The following is a 22,235-nucleotide window of genomic DNA, read 5'->3' on the forward strand; positions in this document are numbered from 1 at the left end:
ATTGAAAGAGACACGTGTACCCCAATGTTCATCACAGCACTGTTTCTAATAGCCAGGACATGGAAGCAACCTAGATGTCCATCATCAGATGAATGGATAAGAAAGCTGTGGTACATATACACAATGGAGTATTACTCAGCCATTAAAAAGAATACATTTGAGTCCATTCTAATGAGGCGGATGAAACTGGAGTCGATTATACAGAGTGAAGTAAGCCAGAAAGAAAAACACCAATACAGTATACTAACACATATATATGGAATTTAGAAAGATGGTACTGATAACCCTGTATGCAAGACAGCAAAAGAGACACAGGTGTATAGAACAGACTTTTGGACTCTGTGGGAGAGGGAGAGGGAGGGATGATTTGGGACTGAAACATGTATGCTATCATGTAAGAAACGAATTGCCAGTCTAGGTTTGATATAGGATACAGGATGCTTGGGGCTGGTGCTCTGGGATGACCCAGAGAGATGATATGAGAAGAGAGGTGGGGGGGGGGGCGGGGTTCAGGATTGAGAACTCATGTACACCCGTGGTGGATTCATGTCAATGTATGGCAAAACCAACACAGTATTGTAAAGCAAAATAAAAAATACATAAATAATTTTTAAAAAGAAGATTCTGCAAGTAATTAGGGTATGTTTTCATGTTTAAAGCAATTGAAATAAGTGAACTAGAATATAGAAAGATTGGGAAAGTTGATCAAGGTCCCTGCAGACTGCATTTTGACATAGATCTGGAGAGGTGATACACCCCTGAGATAGGAGAGTGAAAGTGTATTGCTGACCTTGCCAGGTAAAAGCAAACTCCCTCACTTATCTCTTGTGTCAGTCATCAGGGCCACTGCAACTAATTAACACAAAGTTGGCAACTTAGAGCGATAGGAACCTACTCTCTCGTGGGTCAGGAGGATAGATGTCCAAAATCAAATTTTCAGCAGTTCCTGCTGACTTTTAAATTTCTTTAAAAAAATTCTTCCCTGCCTTTTCCTAGGTTCTGGAGACTCCAGGTATCCTTGGCGCTCCTTCCCCTATTGCTGTATTGCTCTAACCTCTGCTCAGTCTTTACACGCCCTTTGTCTTTATGTCTCTGTGTCTTTATGTCTCTGAGTCCTTTCCTCCTCTTATAAGGAAATCCATCACTGGATTTACCATCCACCTAATCCAGCATGACCTCATCATAACACATTCATTTTGAAAGACCCTATTTTCAAATAAGATCAATTTCTGATTTGGGGGGTGGACTTTTTTTTTGGAGGGAGACACTATTCACCTTATCATAGCGATGTTCTCTATGCTTCAGGGGAATTTACACTCTACAGTTTCTGAGTAGAGTGTTCTATCTATACCCAATAATCTCATTTATGTAACATATTGAATCAAATCTAACATATGACTACAATTTTTCTGTTTGCTTATCAGTTACTGAGACAGTGTGATAAATCACGATTTGGATGTTTGCACTTCTTTTTAATTCTGTCAGATTTTTCTTTATATACTTAATCTTTTTCATTTTCATACAAATTTAAATTTTTCACATCATCCACTTGAATATTGAGTATTAAAAATTGAATATTTCATTATGAGTCAGTCAGTGTTAGTCACTCAGTCACATACAACTCTTTGTGACTCTGTGGACTGTAGCCTGACAAGCTCCTCTGTCCATGGAATTTTCCAGGCAAGAATATTGGAGTAGGTTGCCATTTCCTTCTCCGATTTCATTATGATATGTCCTTTTAATGAAAAAGGCACATGTACCCCAATGTTCATCACAGCATTATTTACAACAACTAGGACATTTTGGGGGGCTCCAAAATCACTGCAGATGGTGACTGCAGCCAAGAAATTAAAAGACGCTTACTCCTTGAAAGAAAAGTTATTACCAACCTAGATAGCATATTGAAAAGCAGAGACATTACTTTGCTGACTAAGGTCTGTCTAGTCAAGGCTATGGTTTTTCCAGTAGTCAGGTATGGATGTGAGAGTTGGACTGTGAAGAAGGCTGAGCGCCGAAGAATTGATGCTTTTGAACTGTGGTGTTGGAGAAGACTCTTGAGAGTCCCTTGGACTGCAAGGATATCCAACTAGTCCATTCTGAAGGAGATCAGGCCTGGGATTTCTTTGGGAGGAATGATGCTAAGGCTGAAACTCCAGTACTTTGGCCACCTCATGTGAAGAGTTGACTCATTGGAAAAGACTTTCATGCTGGGAGGGATTGGGGGCAGGAGGAGAAGGGGACGACCGAGGATGAGATGGCTGGATGGCATCACGGACTCGATGGACGTGAGTCTGAGTGAACTCCGGGAGTCGGTGATGGACAGGGAGGCCAGGTGTGCCATGATTCATGGGGTCGCAAAGAGTTGGACACAACTGAGCAACTGAACTGAACTGAGGACATGGATGTAATCTAGATGTCCATTGACAGATGAATGGAGAAAGAAGCTATGGTACATATATACAACGGAATATTATTCAGTCATAAAAAGGAATGCATCTGAGTCAGGGATAATGAGATGGATGAACCTAGAGCCTATTATGCAGAGTGAAGTCAGTCAGTCAGAGAAAACCAAGGATCATATATTAGTCCATATATATATATAATCTATGAAGATGGCACTGATGAATGTATTTGCAGTGCAGCAATGAAAACGCAGATGAGGAGAACAATCTTATGGACATGGGGTGGGGGAAGGAGAGGGTAGGACAAAGGGAGATAGTAGCATGGAAACATATTCACTACCATGTGTAAAATAGACAACTAGTGGGAAGTTGCCCCGTGACTCAGGGAGCTCAAACCAGGACTCTACGACAACCCAGAGGGGTGAAATGGAGTGGGAGATAGGAGGGAGTTTTGAGAAGAAGGGGACATGTGTGTACCTATAGCAGGCTCATGTTGATGTACGGCAGAAAGCAACACAATATTGTAAAGCAATTATCTTCAATTAAGAATAAATTTAAAATGTTTAACGGATTTTAAAATGTCCTTACATGAGCAAAATTTTCCCCTGAAATCCACTTTTTCTAATAATTATTGAAATATAGCAGCCTTGGCTTTTTCAGTATATTTATGATACTACAGTTTTCAACTTTTTACTTTCACACTTCCTATATTTTAATATTAATCATACATCACCTTTATACTTTGTTTTGGGGTTTCTGTCCAGGATTAAAATATTTTGTTTTAATAGATATACTTACTCAAACTGCATTGAGGGAAGGGCCATATTATAAATGAGAAAGCGTTTTGCAGCTTCTGCAGACATGGAGTCCTGCCCATCGCTCTTTATCACACCAACATCCAAGGATGAAGCAGAGGAGGGAGGGCTGCAGGCCAGGAGGTCACACCTGCGGTCCTGAGGAAACCTTTCCCTGATGGCCACTGGTCCTTCTAAAATGACTTGCTTCTTGTCCGGTGGACCACAGTGCTCCCACAGAGTTTTCCGGCTTCCTGCCCTTCCTGGTTTGGACAGAGATGTATCAGAGGAAGTTTGGCCACAGGACTGCATCTTCCTGGGATCCAGGGAATTGGGAGTCCCAGGGCACTCCCAGGCTGTCTCACCTAATTGGCCAATTGAGGATGAGAGTCCCAGCTGTGCCCAGTGGAGAGCATCTTCCCCAGCAGAGGGACCAAAAGACGCAAGTGCCATGAATACTACCCAGCTGAGGGGGCAAGACGGAGCAACAGGTGAGCTGAGCCAGTCTTCCACTGGTGCCAAGAGCCAAGCACTTCCTGCGGCAGGCACTGGGAGCACATGGCCTGCCTGTCACTGTGACCTCAGGTACTCTCCTCTGCGCCCTCCCCACTCTCACTTCCTTGCACAGGAGGCCAGGGCTGAACACGGTGGAGGAGGGTGCTCAGCACCACGTCACTATCATCAGCACAGACCTGGGTCAGGAGTCCTCCCCAGGAGCACAGGGTCCTGGGTGGGTCATGCCCCTCCTGACATCACAGGAGCAGTGTGATCATCACTCAACAGATTGTGGTCAGCATCACTAACAGGTGAGTCCTGGGAGCCTGGACCTGGACACATCACCACCTAAAGCCCCATGGACTGGGCAGGGCCAGTCAAGGCAGAAGTTCTGGACTTTAATGACAGTAGAAATAATTAAGGGGTCTTGTATCACCATAGGTTTAAATTCAGTGGCCTGAGATCTTGCATTTCTGGCAAGCTTTAGGTGATGCTCTTGCTATCAGACCTCAGACCACACTTGGTAAGCTACGGTTTACAAGGAATAGATGCAGAACACAGTCTTTAAAAACAGAGGCTTGTAGACAACACTGGATTCTTCTGCTTCCCCCATTAAGGCATTTATCAGCCTCAACTCACAGGCAGGTTTACTGGGGCCAGCAATACAGTCACACTGAGTTATCTCAACAACCAAAGGAATGTGTGAGTTTATTTTTTTTTAAAAAAAACCAAGAGCTTGACTTCCCAGATGAAGATGTTGATCTCTGCTCTTATGCTTCCCCAGGCATCCAAAGGGTCACTGTTTTGATGACCTAGGGCCACTGAGTTGGATGAATGGTCTTGGGAAACAGAACAGAAACAGGAAGCTGGGAAAACTAGTGGACACAGGAGCAAGACAGCCACCTGGGGTGGTGGGGAGAAGACAGTCAGTCTGGTCACAGTGGCTCTGCTGTATGTATAAGCAGGGGCTGGGCAGAGACAGAAGCAAAACCTTGGCCTTAGTGAATGTGAGTGTGTGCTCAGATCAGGGCTGGTAGCATAGGGGTGGGCAGCCACAGAGTGTACAGCAGCGACCAACCTCACTTTTAGCACCAGCTCCAAACCAATATTACAGTGAACCCGCTTGGACATCCGAGGTCACACTGTCCTCTCTGCTTTCATGTGGCGGTTGGAGTCAAGTCCCCCAGGAGAGGGAAACTGGACAGCCCACACTGTAATCAACCTGTCCTTTTTTGGGGAAGTATGGACTCTCTCAGACTACCTTCTAAGAGATTACCTCCCCTGCTTAGGGGAGCTTGGGGTAATCTCTCCTCCACAGATACCACTGATCACCCAACCTCTGTCTGCATACCCCCACTCCCAGGGAACTCACTCCCTCCAAAGAGAGCCAGCTCCATGATACTGCAGATCTGACCTCTACAAAATGTGTGGTCCACTCTGAAATAGACTTCCACCCACTGAATAATCTGCTTGCCTTCCAAGGAAGCATGATGGCTCAGCATCCAACTTTCTTTTTCATTCCTCCATCTTTGGGCAGGATTCCCCTCAACCACCCTTGTGGCCATCACACAGCTGGTCCACATGTCCGATGAAAGTGTGGTAGTCAGCTCTGCTCAAGGCAGACAAGGGAGGTCTGGGCTGTGACAGGGACAGGAATCGGCACCCAGCAGGAGGGCCCAGTCATTGAGCAGATGTGACCGTGTTGGTGGCTCCCACTGCTCCAAGCAATCGCCCCACGGGGTGTGCAGAGAAGCCAGGGGCACGGAAGTAATGACGGGGGAAGAAATGCCATGTCCTGCATGTGGTGCAGCCCCTGTCCTGCTGTTCTCAGACCATGCAGCTGGGCTCTCCCCTGCCCATGAGCTGCCTAACATCTGGGTTGTGCAAGAAAGAACACTTAGATTCTCAAGGATGTGGAGAACTCTGCTGTTGGTTGCCATCACGGTCTTATCAGAGAAGAAGATGCTGAGATAGGTCTCAGGCTCTGCAGGAGAGACAGACATAGCTCCACTTCAGCCTGGTGAGGGCTGGTCCCTGATCTGCTCCCAGACTGCCCTGGAGTTAGAACCATCACTGGGTCAGTTCCTGATAGTATCAGCTGCTTAATGACTTCTGAAATTAAAAATGAGTAAAATGGGGGTGGAAGATGCAGGATTAGATATTTGAGCAGGTGCGGGAATGGCACAGCTCAGGACCATCCCCGTGGGAAGGGAGAGCATGTCCTGCGAAACAAAGGCAAGGAGATGGAAGCCGTCCTTACGCTGGAGACTCTCAGCTCAGCAGGACCCCTGGGGCCATCTCATAGAGTGACTGTTTCAAGCATACTCAGGATTAGTAAATCAGAGGAAATGTTTACATTTCAGGTCGATCTGGGCTCATCTGGAGAACTGTGTAGCTGGTGGTCTCTTCGTCAGTGAACAGTAAGGTGCTGAAGGGCCCCTGTTATCCAAGAGAAAATGACCTGGTGACCTAGACTGACTTCCCCTTGCTGTCTCCACTTGCTCTCTGCTGTCCAACCCTTGTTGCCCAGCGCAGGGCCATGCAACCCCCCCAAAATGGAAACCTCTCAGAGATGCCTCTGCAGGAGTTTGTGCTGGAGGGCTTTGAGGGAGGTCTGCAGACCCAGACCCTGCTCTTTGCTCTGTTCCTGGCCCTGTACGTGGTGGCTGTCCTGGGGAACTTCACCATGATGGTGATCATCACCCTAGATGCCCGTCTGCACTCCCCGATGTACTTCTTCCTCAAGAACCTCTCCTTTGTGGACCTGTGTTACTCATCTGTCATCGCCCCCAAGGCCCTGGCCACCTTCCTGTCCTCCTCCAAGCTCATCACCTTTGCAGGCTGTGCCACCCAGTTCTTCTTCTTCTCCATGATGGGCACCACTGAGGCATTCCTCCTGGCCGTGATGGCCTATGACCGCTTCGTGGCCATCTGCAGCCCCCTGCGCTACCCCATCTCCATGTGCCCCTCGGTCTGTGCCCGCCTGGTGCTGGGCTCCTACTGCGGGGGCTGCCTCAACTCCATCCTGCAGACCAGCTTCACATTCAGCCTCCCGTTCTGCAGCTCCAACCACATCGACCACTTCTTCTGTGATGTGATCCCCCTGCTCCAGCTCACTTGTGCCAACACAGCCATCAACAAGCTAGTCATGTTTGGCCTCTGTGGCCTCATCATCGTGGGCACCACCCTTGTGGTCCTCACCTCCTATGGCTACATCACAGTGACCATCCTGAGGATGCGCTCAAGAGGAGGGAGGCACAAGCTCTTCTCCACCTGCGGCTCCCACATGACAGCCGTGTCCCTCTTTTACGGGACTGTCTTTGTCATGTATGCCCAGCCGGGAGCTGTGGCATCCATGGAGCAGGGCAAGGTGGTCTCTGTCTTCTACACCCTGGTCATCCCGATGCTCAACCCCCTCATCTACAGCCTGAGAAACAAGGATGTGAAGGATGCCTTGCGGAGACTGGGGCAGAGACACACAGCCACGTGACGGAGGGGGACCAGAGAGACAGTGTCCTGAGGGCAGGACATGAGGGCTCTGGGGGAGACAGAGGTTTGGTTGGAAGTATTTGTTCTTCATTCATCCAAGTGATTCTTTCATTCATTTCATTCAACGCTGTGGCATGGACCCCACATGCAAATGTGAGGTGAAAAGATCAGATAAGGAACCAGAAAAATGATGGTGAATGATGGGGCAAGACCCTAATCTTAAAGTTTGAATAACACAACTGTCAGAGCAGTGAACAGAATATTGAAACAGAAGTTCTGTCCCAAGTTCAGCAACTTCCAGTGAAGGTATGTAAGTAGATAAAACTCTCAGGCCATTCCTATCCCTCCTTCCCTAAATCTACTGTAAATATGAGGTTGGTAATCTCCCCTGAACCACCTAGAAGGGGAACCTGAGGACACTCAGCCTGGCCCCTTTCTTGGTGATAGCCTGAGTCACCACAGCCAATTAGGGGGGGTTAGGAAGACCGTGCTTCCCCTCAATCCTGCAGCGGGCTGTTCCTCCCCTCCCCTCCCCCTTCTGTTCACTGATGCCACCCAACAGGGCAGCAGGGAGCACCTGTGCTCCTGCTTCAGATGCGCCTAGTGCTCCCTGCCCTGGGTTTCTCCCCTCAGACAGCAGCAGGGAGTCAACGTGGATGTCTCATACCCAAGGATCCAGTGACCTTCTGCCACACAGCCAGACTACTTCTGACCACAGAAAATGGTGCTTTGTCAGCTCAAACATCTCTGAAGGTCCTGATGGGTGCCCTAGAGACAGGAGATGGACAGAGAACATGCCCTTTCTTGGCAGAGAGCACAGCTCCCTGCTCTCTGTCCCACACTCCCTGGGAGATCCTGGACCCTCTGTCTTGACCTGCCCAGTCAGAGCTCCACCGTCATGCTCCATGGACACAACACGCTGCCTGGATTCAGAGCCCAGTGGCCTCATTACGCCTCCCTTTGGTGGGGTCATCCACCCCCCTGGTCACCATGAGGAGGCGGCCCCATGGACACAGGGGTGCTCTCTACCCTGGATGGTCAGTAGGGATGTGTCCTGCCTCTCTAACCACAACTCTCCATCTCCTTCTCTGCCTGCTCGGGAGGACTGTGGGGAGAGGCTGACAGCTGACTTATCTGATTGCTGCTCACAGGTGCTCAGTCAAAAGCTACTCCAAGGTGTCTGCTTGATTCTTGTCCCATTTGTCTCATCCCTGAGCACGCTGACATATATTACTCTGTTCCTCTGATATAATGCATTTCTTTCCTTGAGAAGTTCCCACAGTGTTCTGCTCCGTGTCTGGCATGCCTTGGCATCTTCTCATGCTACACGACTGTTCCTTCTTCCAAATTCTGCCCCCCGCTCTCCGCTAGTCGCCCTCCTCCTCTTCCTCCCAGCCTTTCCCCTCCTCCTCCTCCTTTCTCTTCTTACATTTCTCTTCCTCCTCCTCCTTTTTTTCTCTTTCTCCTTCTCCTCCTTCTTCTCCCTTCTCCTCTCTCTTATTCTTCCTTCATTCTGTGGATTTTCAAAAGGATGTTCCTGGATTTATAATATCTTAATCTTAATTCCTGGACTTCTAATATCTTAGGGCCTTCCCTGGTGACTCAGCTGGGAAAGAATCTGCCTGCAATGCAGGAGACCCCAGTTCAATTCCTGGGTCAGGAACATCCCCTGGAGAAGAGATAAGTTACCAACTTTGATATTCTTGGGCTTCCCTTGGGCCTCAGACGGTAAAGGATCTGCCTGCAACGAGGGAGACCTGGATTTGATCCCTGGGTTGAGAAGATTCCCTGGAGGAGGGCATGGCAACCCACTCCAGTATTCTTGCCCGGGAAATCCCAAGGACAGAGAAGCCTGGTGGGCTACAGTCCATGGGGTCACAAAGATTCAGACATGACTAAGTGACTAAGAGCAGCACATAGAATCTGAATCCAAAATGAGAAAAGGAAACACATTTTTTCTCTTACAGAATAGTACAATTATCATTGATATGTAAATTTAATTATACATATGATAAGGGATTAGTGGTTCTAGTAGAAGAGCATTAATTCTGACTTTGGAATAAATTTAGGAAGTTCATCAGATAGTCCATGGAGTAGAAATTCTCCAGTAGTCTGGGAAACATGACTTCTAAAAGCCCTGCACATCCCCACTTGTCTGTGTCACCCAGATTTCAGATTGTAGTGAACATCTCTTTACAATTTTACCAGCAGTTTATTTGGTTTGTTTATCCTATACATGCATTGCATCCTGTGCCACATTGCAGGTTCTCAGCACATATCTCCTGGCTGATTATAACTTGAGTTCAGTGCTAACTAGCCATTGTACTCTGAAATACACCTGACATAGCTCTAGTTATCTTAAGTGTAGAGTAAACATCTTAAATTTGAAGACCATGTTGTAGTTTTAATTCTGTTTCCTTACTTTTTTAGAAGATTCACAATTTTTATTGTGTTTAAAATAACATTTCTGTTGTAACCAATTATAAGTGTACAGCTTGTTGGTGATGTTCAGTTGCTAAGTCACATCCAACTCTTCGTGACCCTGTGAACTGCAGCACACCAGACTTCAGACTTCCCTGTCCTTCACTATCTCCCTGAGTTGGCCCACACTCATGTCCATTGAGCTGCTGATGCCAACCATCCAACCATCATAGGTGTACAGTTTAGTATTGCTCAATGTATTCACCTTGTTGTGTAACAGATCTCCAGAAATTTTTCATCCTGCAAAACTGAACTGCATGCCCCTTCAGCAACAACTCCTTATTTCCCCCTTACCTCCACCACTGAGAGCCAACGTTTACTTTCTGTCTCTAGGAAAGTGCCTACTTTAAATTCCACAGGCAAGTAAAACACAGAATATGCCTTTTTCTCTCTGGTTATCTCACTTGGCATAATTTTTTCAAGGTTCATTCATATTGCTGTAAATGAATATATTTTCATATTTTAAAGGTTGAATAACATTCCATCATGTATATACACCACATTTTGCTTATCTATTCATCTATCATTTTGTTTAACTATTCAACACCTAGGTTACTTCTACCTTTCACCTATTGTCAAGAAGGCTGCTATTGTTGTCCAAATATCTCTTATAGCTACTGCTTTCTAAGTTCATACATGCAGTTACTGGATCATATAGTAAATGTTTTTTAATCTGGGAGATAATCTCCAAAGTACTTTCCATAGTAGTTGTATCAATTTACAGTCCCATGAACAGTGCAAAAATCTTCCAATTTCTCCACTTCCTAGTCAGCCTATCTTCTCTTTGTTTCTTTTTAAAAGTAGCCATTCTAATACTTGTGAAGTAGTTATCACATTGCTGTTTTTTATTTTAATGTCACAGAAAATCAGTAAGGAAACAGTGCTTTTAAATGACTTATTATACCAGATAGAATGAATTGCTATCTACAGAATATTTTATCCCCAAACAGCAGAATACACATTCTTCAAAGTGCATGTGGAATATCCTCTAAGGCAGATCACATGCAAGGCCACTGGATAAGTCTCAAGAACTTCAAGAATATTGAAACCATAACACGCCTTTTTTCTGACCACAAAGGTATGAAACTAGAAACCAACTATAAGAGAATAAAACTGCCAAACACCCCACAAACACAGAGGCTTAAACAATACGTTCCTAAACCACCTATAGGTCAGTGAATTAATCAGAAGAAATTTTTAAAATACCTGGAGTCAAAGGAAAAGGAAAACACATCCATAAAAAATATATGTGATGCCCCTAACACAGTTCTAAGAGTGAAGTTTGTAGCAATACAATCTGATTCATAAAATAAGAAAGATATCCAACAACAATCTAATCTTACACCAAAAGAGAATAAAAAAAGAGAGTAAGCAAAATCCAAATTTACCAGAAGAAACAAAATAATAAAAGTCAGACCAGGGACTTCCTTGGAAGTGCAGTGGTCAAGACTTCATCTTCCAATGCTTAGGGTGCAAGTTTGATTCCTAGTTGGGGAGCTAAGATCCCACATGCCTTGGGGCCAAAAAAAAAAAAACCCATAAAACAGAAGCAATGTTGTAACAAATTCAATGCAGACTTTACAAGTGGTCCACATCAAAAAAATATTTTTAAAATATCAAGCCACAAATAAATAAATCAGACTTTAAAAAAATAGAAAAGATCAATGAAACCATAATTGATTCTTTGAAAAGATAAACTAAGTTGATAAGCCTTTAGCCAGATACATTAAGAAAACAGAGAAGGCTCAAATAAATAAGCTCAAGTATGAAACATGGAGAAGGCAATGGCACCCCACTCCAGTACTCTCACCTGGCAAATCCCATGGACGGAGGAGCCTGGTGGGCTGCAGTCCACGGGGTTGGTAAGAGTCCGACACGACTGAGCGACTTCACTTTCACTTTCCACTTTCATGCGTTGGAGAAGGGAATGACAACCCACTCCAGTGTTCTTGCCTGGAGAATCCCAGGGACTGGGGAGCCTGGTGGGCTGCCATCTATGGGGTCGCACAGAGTCAGACACGACTGAAGCGACTTAGCAGCAGCAGCAGCATGAAACAGGAGAAGCTACAACCAACACGACAGAAATGCAAAACATTTTAAGAGATTACTATGACCTGTTATAAGGCAATAAAACTGGCAGCCTGAAAGAACTGGGCAAGTTCACAATCGTGTGGCTTCCAAAGACTGAATTAGGAAAAAACAGAAAATCTAAAAAGGTCCAAAATGAATAAGAAGATTGAATCAGTAATGAAAAACCTAAGAAAAAAAAGGCACAGGCCAGATGGTTTCATGGCGAATTCTACCAAACACTAAAGAATTATCAATGCCTATACTTCTCAAACAATTTCAAAGTACTGAAGAAGAGGGAACACTCTCAAACTCGTTAAGTCCAGCATTACCCTGATACAAAAGCCAGATAAGGTCACAACACGAAAATGAAACTACCAACTACTATCTCTAATGAGCATAGATGCCAAAATTCTCAACAAATTACTATAAAACTGAATTAAGCAATTAAAATTATCAGTCATATACCATATTCAAATTGGATTTATTCCTGGGGTACACACAAATAAAACAAAGTGATACAAGACACTAACAAGTTGAAGAATACAAACTGGATGATCATCTCAGGCCCTCAGCTAGAACAGTGAAGGTATTTTGCCGACTGAGCGACTGAACTGAACTGACTGAACTGCCAGGTGAAAGCAGACTGCTTCACCGCCCTCCTGTGTCAGACCCACCATAACAAATTAACACGAAGAGTGACTAAGCACGGCCGAGAGGAGCTACCCAACGTCTGAGGTCAGGGGCAGCGGCCTAGAGTGCCAGGCTGCGATGGCACAGGAATGGCCAAGAGGAGCTACCCTGCTTCTGAGGTCATGGCGGCCAGGAGGAGCTATCCCGCGTCCGACATTAGGGGCGGTGGCTGGGAGGAGACACCCCACGTCCAAAGTCAGGGGCGGCGGCCGAGAGGAGCTACCCCGCATCCGAGGTCAGGGGCGGCCGGGAGAAGCCACCTCGCGCCCGAGGCCAGGGGCGGTGACCCTGAGGAGCCACCCACGCCCGGAGCCAGGGCCAGCGGCCGGGAAGAGCAACCCCAGGAGCGGTGGCTGAGGAAGGCCTAGAGGAGCTATCCCACGTTGAAGGTCAGGAACGGTGGTGGTAAGGAGATACCCCTCGTCCAAGGTAAGGAGCAGCAGCTGTGCTTTGCTGGAGCAGCTGTGAAGAGATACCCCACGCCCAAGGTAAGAGAAACCCAAGTAAGATGGTAGGTGTTGCAAGAGGGCATCAGAGGGCAGACACACTGAAACCATACTCACAGAAAACTAGTCAATCTAATCACACTAGGACCATGGCCTTGTCTAACTCAATGAAACCAAGCCATGCCCACGGGGCAACCCAAGATGGGCGGGTCATGGTGGAGAGGTCTGACAGAATGTGGTCCACTGGAGAAGGGGATGGCAAGCCACTTCAGTATTCTTGCCTCGAGAACCCCATGAACAGCATGAAAAGGCAAAATGATAGGATACTGAAAGAGGAACTCCCCAGGTCAGTAGGTGCCCAATATGCTACTGGAGATCAGTGGAGAAGTAACTCCAGAAAGAATGAAGGGATGGAGCCAAAGCAAAAACAATACCCAGTTGTGGATGTTACTTGTGATAGAAGCAAGATCTGCAATATTGCATAGGAACCTGGAATGTCAGGTCCATGAATCAAAGCAAATTGGGAGTGGTCAGACAAGAGATGGCAAGAGTGAACGTCGATGTTTTAGGAATCAGTGAACAAAAATGGACTGGAATGGGTGAATTTAACTCAGATGACCATTATATCTACTACTGCGGGCAGGAATCCCTCAGAAGAAATGGAGTAGCCATCATGGTCAACAAAAGAGTCTGAAATTCAGTACCTGGATGCAATCTCAAAAACAAAAGAATGATCTCTGTTCATCTACAAGGCAAACCATTCAATATCAGAGTTATCCAAGTCTATGCCCCAACCAGTAACGCTGAAGAAACTGAAGTTGAACTGTTTTATGAAGACCTACAAGACCTTTTAGAACGAACACCCCAAAAAGATGTCCTTTTCATTATAGGGGACTGGAATGCAAAAGTAGGAAGTCAAGAAACACCTGGAGTAACAGGCAAATTTGGCCTTGGAATGTGGAATGAAGCAGGGCAAAGACTAAAGAGTTTTGCCAAGAAAATGCACTGGTCATAGCAAACACCCTGTTCCAACAACACAAGAGAAGACTCTACACATGGACATCACCAGATGGTCAACACTGAAATCAGATTGATTATATTCTTTGCAGCCAAAGATGGAGAAGCTCTATACAGTCAACAAAAACAAGACCAGGAGCTGACTGTGGCTCAGATCATGAACTCCTTATTACCAAATTCAGACTCAAATTGAAGAAGGTGGGGAAAACTGCTAGAACATTCAGGAATGACCTAAATCAAATCCCTTATGATTATACAGTGGAAGTGAGAAATAGATTTAAGGGCCTAGATCTGATAGATAGAGTGCCTGGTGAACTATGGAATGAGGTTCGTGACATTGTGCAGGAGACAGGGATCAAGACATCCCCATGGAAAAGAAATGCAAAAAAGCAAAATGGCTGTCTGGGGAGGCCTTACAAATAGCTGTGAAAAGAAGAGAGGCGAAAAGCAAAGGAGGAAAGGAAAGATATAAGCGTCTGAATGCAGAGTTCCAAAAAATAGCAAGAAGAGATAAGAAAGCCTTCTTCAGCGATCAATGCAAAGAAATAGAGGAAAACAACAGAATGGGAAAGACTAGAGATCCCTTCAAGAAAATTAGAGATATCAAGGGAACATTTCATGCAAAGATGGGCTCAATAAAGGACAGAAATGGTCTGGACCTAACAGAAGCAGAAGATATTAAGAAGAGGTGGCAGAATAAACAGAAGAACTGTACAAAAAAGATCTTCACGACCCAGATAATCATGATGATGTGATCACTAATCTAGAGCCAGACATCTTGGAATGTGAAGTCAAGTGGGCCTTAGAAAGCATCACTACGAACAAAGCTAGTGGAGGTGATGGAATTCCAGTTGAGGTGTTTCAAATCCTGAAAGATGATGCTGTGAAAGTGCTGCACTCAATATGCTAGCAAATTTGGAAAACTCAGCAGTGGCCACAGGATTGGAAAAGGTCAGTTTTCATTCCAATCCCAAAGAAAGCCAATGCCAAAGAATGCTCAAACTACTGCACAATTGCACTCATCTCACATGCTAGTAAAGTAATGCTCAAAATTCTCCAAGCCAAGCTTCAGCAATACATGAACCGTGAACTCCCTGATGTTCAAGCTTGTTTTAGAAAAGGCAGAGGAACCAGAGATCAAATTGCAAACAGCCGCTGGATCATGGAAAAAGCAAGAGAGTTCCAGAAAAACATCTATTTCTGCTTTATTGACTATGCCAAAGTCTTTGACTGTGTGGATCACAATGAACTGTGGAAAATTCTGAAAAAGATGGGAATACCAGACCACCTAACCTGCGTCTTGAGAAATCTGTATGCAGGTCAGGAAGCAACAGTTAGAACTGGACATGGAACAACAGACTGGTTCCAAATAGGAAAAGGTGTACGTCAAGGCTGTATATTGTCACCCTGATTATTTAACTTATATGCAGAGTACATCATGAGAAATACTGGACTGGGAGAAACACAAGCTGGAATCAAGATTGCTGGGAGAAATATCAATAACCTCATATATGCAGATGACACCACCCTTATGGCAGAAAGTGTAGAGGAGCTGAAAGGCCTCTTGATGAAAGTGAAAGAGGAGAGTGAAAAAGTTGGCTTAAAGCTCAACATTCAGAAAACGAAGATCATGGCATCCAGTCCCATCACTTCATGGGAAATAGATGGGGAAACAGTAGAAACAGTGTCAGACTTTATTTTTTTGGGTTCCAAAGTCACTGCAGATGGTGGCTGCAGCCATGAAATTAAAAGACGCTTACTCCTTGGAAGAAAAGTATGACCAACCTAGATAGCATATTCAAAAGAGACATTACTTTGCCGACTAAGGTCCGTCTAGTCAAGGCTATGGTTTTTCCTGTGGTCATGTATGGATGTGAGAGTTGGACTGTGAAGAAGGCTGAGTGCCGAAGAATTGATGCGTTTGAACTGTGGTGTTGGAGAAGACTCTTGAGAGTCCCTTGGACTGCAAGGAGATCCAACCAGTCCATTCCGAAGGAGATCAGCCCTGGGATTTCTTTGGAAGGAATGATGCTAAAGCTGAAGCTCCAATACTTTGGCCACTTCATGCAAAGAGTTGACTCACTGGAAAAGACTCTGATGCTGGGAGGGATTGGGGGCAGGAGGAGAAGGGGACGACAGAGGATGAGATGGCTGGATGGCATCATGGACTCAATGGACGTGAGTCTGAGTGAACTCCGGGAGTTGGTGATGGACAGGGAGGCCTGGCTTGCTGCGATTCATGGGGTCACAAACAGTCGGACACGACTGTGCAACTGGACTGAACTGAACTGAACTGTGACTTATAACAGGCATCCATTCTCTAACAGACCAGCAGGGATGCTGCCCTTGAAAGCTATAGGAAAATGATAACATCCTTGGCATTCTCTTCCCTGTCCCTGCATCACCCCAGTCTCAGCCCAGTCTTCACGTGCCCTTTGTCCTTGTGTCTTTGTGTCTGTGTGTCCTTTTCTCTTCATATAAAAACACCAGTCTTTGGATTTCTGTTAGTCACTTGGTGGCGTCTGGCTTTTTGTGACCCCGTGGACTGTAGCCTGCCAGGCTCCTCTGTCCATGGGATTCTCCAGGCAAGAATCCCAGAGTGGGTAGCCATTCCCTTCTCCAGGTGATGTTCCTGACCCAGGGAACAAACCTGGGTCTCCTGCATTGCAGGAAGATTCTTTACAGTCTGAGCCACCAGGGAAGTCTTTTTGATTTAGGGTCCTTCTAATCCTAACTAATTCATTTGGAAAGACCCTATTTCCCAAGAGGGTAATAGTCCGAGTTACCAGGACTTCTCAGGTGGCGAAGAATCCACCTGCAAAGCAGGGGACCCCAGTTCAATTCCTGGGTCAGGAAGATCCCCTGGAGAAGGGATAGGCTACCCACTCCAGTGTTCATGGGCTTCCCTGCTGGCTCAAATGGTAAAGAACCCACCTGCAATGCAGGAGACCTGGGCTCGATCTCTGGGTTGGGAAGATCCCCTGGAGAAGGGAAAAGCTACCAACTCCAATATTCTGGTCTGGAGAATTCCATGGACTGTATAGTTCATGGGGTCACAAACAGTCAGACACAACTGAGCGACCTTGCCATCCTCTTAGTGTAGTGGTTGAGTATCCCTGCTTGTCATGTGGCAGACTGTGGTTTAATTCCCTGATGGGGAAACAGCATGCCCTTTGGGCTTCCCTGGTAGCTCAGCTTGTAAAGAATATGCCTACAAGGCAGGAGACTCTAGTTCAGTTCCTGGGCTTGGAAGATCCCCTGGAGAAGAAAATGGCAACCCACTCCAGTATTCTTGCCTGGAGAATCCTATGGACAGAAGAGCCTGGTGGTCTGCCATCCATGGGGTCGCACAGAGTCAGACACGAGTAGTGACCAGCATGTTCAGAGGCTCTACCTGCCTGCTAAGTGTGCACATGTCAGGGTGGATGACGATGAGCCGTGGTGAGGGGAAGGAAATTCAAATCTTTGTGAGCCACTGGAAGAAAATAAGTTGTACATTTCTGGAGGAAATAGACTGTATTAATAAAAAAAAATAATAATAAAGACAAAGCAAGCTGTCTACACCATAATAACCCGTGATGTGGTTGTAGGACCCTAGCCCACAGAAATGTTAGCAGGAGCCCAGAATGAATGTAGGTTGAGTCGTGCTTTGGGAGAGGAAGGAGAGTGAGGGAGCAGCCATCAGGACAGGAAACCCGTGACGCTGGCTGCACCCACACAGGGGAACACCGCAGAGAAGTTCAGAACCGACCCGGGAAGACCCCCTTGCTAGGCTGTCTGTTAAGTGAAGGCCCCAACTGCAAGCTAAGGACAGCATGACCTGATTCACACAAAGACCCTAAAAGAAAGGCTTCATGCATGCAGACACACACCCAACTGCTAAGAGAGGCAAGGCTTTACTGGGGCCAAAAAAAAAACTCACTTCCATTTTACCTCTGTGCGCTCAGCTGCTCAGTCATGTCTGACTCTTTGCGGCCCCATGGACTGTAGCCGCCAGGCTCCTCTGTCTGTGGGATTTTCCAGACAAGAATAGTGGAATGGGTTGCCATGTCTTTCTCCAGGGAATGCTCCTGACCCAGGGATGGAACTCGCATGTCCTACACTGACAGGTGGGTTCTTTACCACTAGCGCCACCCAGGAAGCCCCCATTGTCCTGTAGCGCATCTTAATTTTTGAATTTCATCAAGCATGTGTTTATTCTGAAATTTCACACACAGACACACACACACACACACACAGGGAGAATTTTAGACACGCCAGCAACAACAAAAACAAAGAACAGAGGGGATTCGGAGTCCATTTCCACGTCCCATTTTTCAAGGGGGAAAGGATGTGCTCACATTTCAGGCCTGTGAAGGCAGTCTCTGTGTCTGGAGTAGAGAGGGCCGTGTGCTGGCCTGGGCACAGACTGCCCACCTGCCCCCTTCCTCACACTGACGACCTCCAAGGATGGGCAGGAGTGAGGACTGAGGGCCAGGAGGTCACACCTGCCCCCTGGGGAGACCCATCCAAGGAGGGGCACTGGGTCCCTCTAACTTGTCTGTGTTCCTCTACTGTTGGCACCCCACTGCTTGCTGAAGACTTCAGGCTTCCTGTCTGTCCTGCCTTGGGTTGAGAGGGGTCAGGGGAAGATTGGCCTCGGGACTGCAGCTCCTGTGACCTGGGGGTTGGGAGCCCCAGTGCACTCAGAGCCCAAGCCTCACCTAATTGGCCATCAGAGGCCTTGAGTCCCAGCCCTGCAGGTAGAGAATGCCTTGCCCCACCGAGTGGCCCAGAGGTGTGGGCATTGCATGGACGGGCAGGTGAGCTTCCTCCAGTATCCAGTAGTTCCCACTCCAGAATCCGGGGCACCAGTCCAACACTCCCTGAGACCCCAGGTACCCCCTAGGAACCCCTCATTCTCCCTTCACCACACAGGAAGGCAGAGCTGACAGGGCAGTAGACAGGGGTCCTGGTGCCGACTGATTATCATCAGCGCAGACCTGGGTCAAGAGCTCAGGAGCCCCTGGGAGAGCAGTTCCTGGTTGTGTGGGGCTGGGCAGTCACAGCCCTCACCTGGACAAGGTAAGGTCAGGGCAGCCACCCTCAGGGCGCAGGAGTGGGGGAGACCATGTGGGTAAGGGGGGCAGGGCTGTGTATACAGTAAGCACTCAGGTCTGCTCTCGGCAGGGCAAGTGCCTGGCCAGCCCTGGACTCATCTCACGGATAACGCCCCAGTCCAGGCTCAGAGGCAGTGATGCTGAGATGGGAACCCTGGCGTGCAGGGGAGAGAAACAGGAAGCACCCTCATTAGCCCAGGGAGACCCGGCCCCTGCGCTGCTCCCGGCCTGTCCAAGACCTGGTGGGAAGAGGCACCCAGGACACATTTCTGAGATTCATGAAGAGTACACGAAGGGGCAGAGAGTGCAGGATTAGATACGTGAGAAAAAGCGGAAAGCTGGCAGCGTCGCTGAAAAGACAGGCGGCTGCAGTGCCATTTCTGCACTCCAGACTCAGCTCTGCAACTGTCCTGGCACCCCACCAACTCCACGGTGACTAGTGAGAGTCCCCACAGGCTGAGTGCCCCCTGCATATTTGTGAATTAGCGAGTCAGAGAAAATGTTGCCTTTTCAAGTCAGTCTGAGCTTGTCTGGAGGACTGGGCACTGAGGGGTCCCTGTGCTTCAAGAGAGTATGACCTTGTAACCCTCACCTCCTCCCTCTCCCTGCCTCCCGCCTGCTCTCTGCCCACGTCCCCCAGCTCAGGGCCATGGTACTCCACAGAAATGGAAACCTCTCAGAGATGCCTCTGCAGGAGTTTGTGCTGGAGGGCTTTGAAGGTGGTCTGCAGACCCAGGCCCTGCTCTTTGCTCTGTTCCTGGCCCTGTACGTGGTGGCCGTCCTGGGGAACCTCACCATGATGGTGATCATCACGCTGGATGCCCGTCTGCACTCCCCGATGTACTTCTTCCTCAAGAACCTCTCCTTTGTGGACCTGTGCTACTCGTCTGTCATCGCCCCCAAGGCCCTGGCCACCTTCCTGTCCTCCTCCAAGCTCATCACCTTCACAGGCTGTGCCACCCAGTTCTTCTTCTTCTCCATGATGGGCACCACTGAGACTCTCCTCCTGGCCGTGATGGCCTATGACCGCTTCGTGGCCATCTGCAGCCCCCTGCGCTACCCCATCTCCATGCGCCCCTCGGTCTGTGCCCGCCTGGTGCTGGGCTGCTACTGTGGGGGCTGCTTCAACTCTGGGGTGCAGACCAGCCTCACATTCAGCCTCCCGTTCTGCAGCTCCAGCCACATCGACCACTTCTTCTGTGATGTGATCCCCCTGCTCCAGCTCACTTGTGCCAGCACGGCCGTCAATGAGCTGGCCTTGTTTGGCCTGTGTGGCCTCATCATCATGGGCACCACCCTCGTGGTCCTCACCTCCTATGGCTACATCACAGTGACCATCCTGAGGATGCGCTCAGGAGGAGCAAGGCACAAGCTCTTCTCCACCTGCGGCTCCCACATGACAGCCGTGTCCCTCTTTTACAGGACCCTTTTTGTCATGTATGCCCAGCCGGGAGCTGTGGCGTCCATGGAGCAGGGCAAGGTGGTCTCCGTCTTCTACACCCTGGTCATCCCGATGCTCAACCCCCTCATCTACAGCCTGAGAAACAAGGACGTGAAGGAAGCCCTGCGGAGACTGGGGCAGAGACACACAGCTACGTGACGGAGGGGGACCAGAGAGACCCAGTGTCCTGAGGAGAGGACAAGAGGACTTGAGGGGAGGCACTGGGTGTGGTTTGAGGAATTCATTCTTTATTCATCTAAATCATTCTTTCATCCAGCATTTTATCCAGCCCATCTTTGAAGCACATCATGGACCACACACTATGAGTGTGAGATGCAGAGATGAATAAGGAATCGTGTTTGCCACAAAAGATCTAAGGGCCCTCAGTGGGGCAAGACGCTAACTTGAAGTTTGTGTAACACGGTGGGCAGAGCCATGACCTGGGGGTCTTTGGAGCACAGTATGGGTCCCAGTTCCACATCAGTTGGTGAAGGTATGTGGGCTAGACAAACTCTCTGACTTTATCCCTCACTCCTTTATTGAATCTAGTGGAAATATGTACCCAGAAATCTACCCTGGGACAACTAGCAGGGGGCGTCAGGACACTCAGCCCGGCCCCTTCCTTGGTGATAGGCTGGGCATCACCACAGCCAATTAGGGGAGTTAGGAAGCCCATGCTTCCCCTCAATCCTGAGTGGGGCTGTTCCTCCCCTCCTCCTTCTGTTCACTGATGCCACCACCCAACAGGGCAGCAGGGAGCACCTGCGCTCCTGCTTCAGACGCTCCTAGTGCTCCCTGCCCTGGGTTTCTCCCCTCAGACAGCAGCTGGGAGCCCCAGGGAGCCAACGTGGATGCCTGACACCCAAAGTTCACCATCCAACCTGACAGGTGACACTGTCCTGACTACTTGTGACCCTAAGAAATGGGGCCTTGTCAGCACAGACATCTCTGAATAAGGATGGAGGTCCTGGTGCTGCTGCAGAGAGCAGGGGGTGGAGAGGGAGGGGGCACTTTCTTGGCAGAGGCACAGCTCCCTGGCCCTCTGTCCCGCACTCCCTGGGGCAGCTGGGAGTCCCATTCAGAGCTCCAGGCCCCTGCTCCTGCAGCCAACACACAGCCTGGACCCGGGGCCTATCGTGTCTCCCTGTGGGAGCGTCGCCCACTCCCGTGGTCACTCCTAGGAGGTGGTCCTCTGGACAGGAGGGGGGTCCGTTCCCTGTAGGGACCGGGGGATGTGCCCTGCCCCTCTGATGACAGCTCTCCACCCCCTCTCTCCCTGCGCCGGGGGGCAGGGGAGGGGCTGACAGCTAAGTTATCAGACTGCTGCCCCCCATTACTCAAGTGGAACCTCCTCCAGGCTTCCTGCTGGGTTCCTATTCACATTGTCTTTGGGCTCCAAAACTAGTTCTGCGTCTGCCATAGATTATTGCATTCATCTGATAACAAAAGTTTACTTGAGGGTTCCCCAAGCATCCTGCTCCGCAGCGACAGCCCTTTGCTGGCGTCTCATGCTCCAGCTCTTCCCTCTCACACGCACTATCCTCTGCCTGCCTGCTGTGACTTCTTTTGTCATTCCATGGAACGTTAGAGGAATGTTCTTGGGTCTTCTGTTTGATACAAATTTGGGATATGCATACATATAATATATATTCATTCCATGCACAAGTGTAGAGTTATCTTAATTCTGTAGAATTTAAAGTTATACACAGTAAGAAATCACTTAAGGGTTCATAGTAAAACAGCATCTATCCTGAATTAGGAATAAATAAAAGGTCTGACTTTAGATGGAACAAAAACTTGACAATAGTCTG

The 22,235-nt window shown here is 48.0% G+C and overlaps 2 protein-coding genes across 2 annotated transcripts; both read left to right on the top strand.

The window, feature by feature from the left end:
• The first annotated feature begins 6,230 nt into the window (after positions 1 to 6,230).
• LOC138073386 (olfactory receptor 9S13-like) lies at positions 6,231 to 7,181 on the top strand. The gene has a single exon (XM_068965062.1). It carries the CDS (start codon positions 6,231 to 6,233, stop codon positions 7,179 to 7,181), a length of 951 nt encoding a protein of 316 aa, XP_068821163.1.
• Positions 7,182 to 19,632: 12,451 nt separating this feature from the next.
• LOC138073471 (olfactory receptor 9S13-like) lies at positions 19,633 to 20,583 on the top strand. Its single transcript, XM_068965225.1, has one exon. The coding sequence runs from the start codon at positions 19,633 to 19,635 to the stop codon at positions 20,581 to 20,583; it is 951 nt and encodes a 316-aa protein (XP_068821326.1).
• Positions 20,584 to 22,235: the final 1,652 nt, after the last annotated feature.

This window comes from Capricornis sumatraensis, chromosome 2 (genome assembly GCF_032405125.1).
Source record: "Capricornis sumatraensis isolate serow.1 chromosome 2, serow.2, whole genome shotgun sequence".
NCBI lineage: Eukaryota > Metazoa > Chordata > Mammalia > Artiodactyla > Bovidae > Capricornis > Capricornis sumatraensis.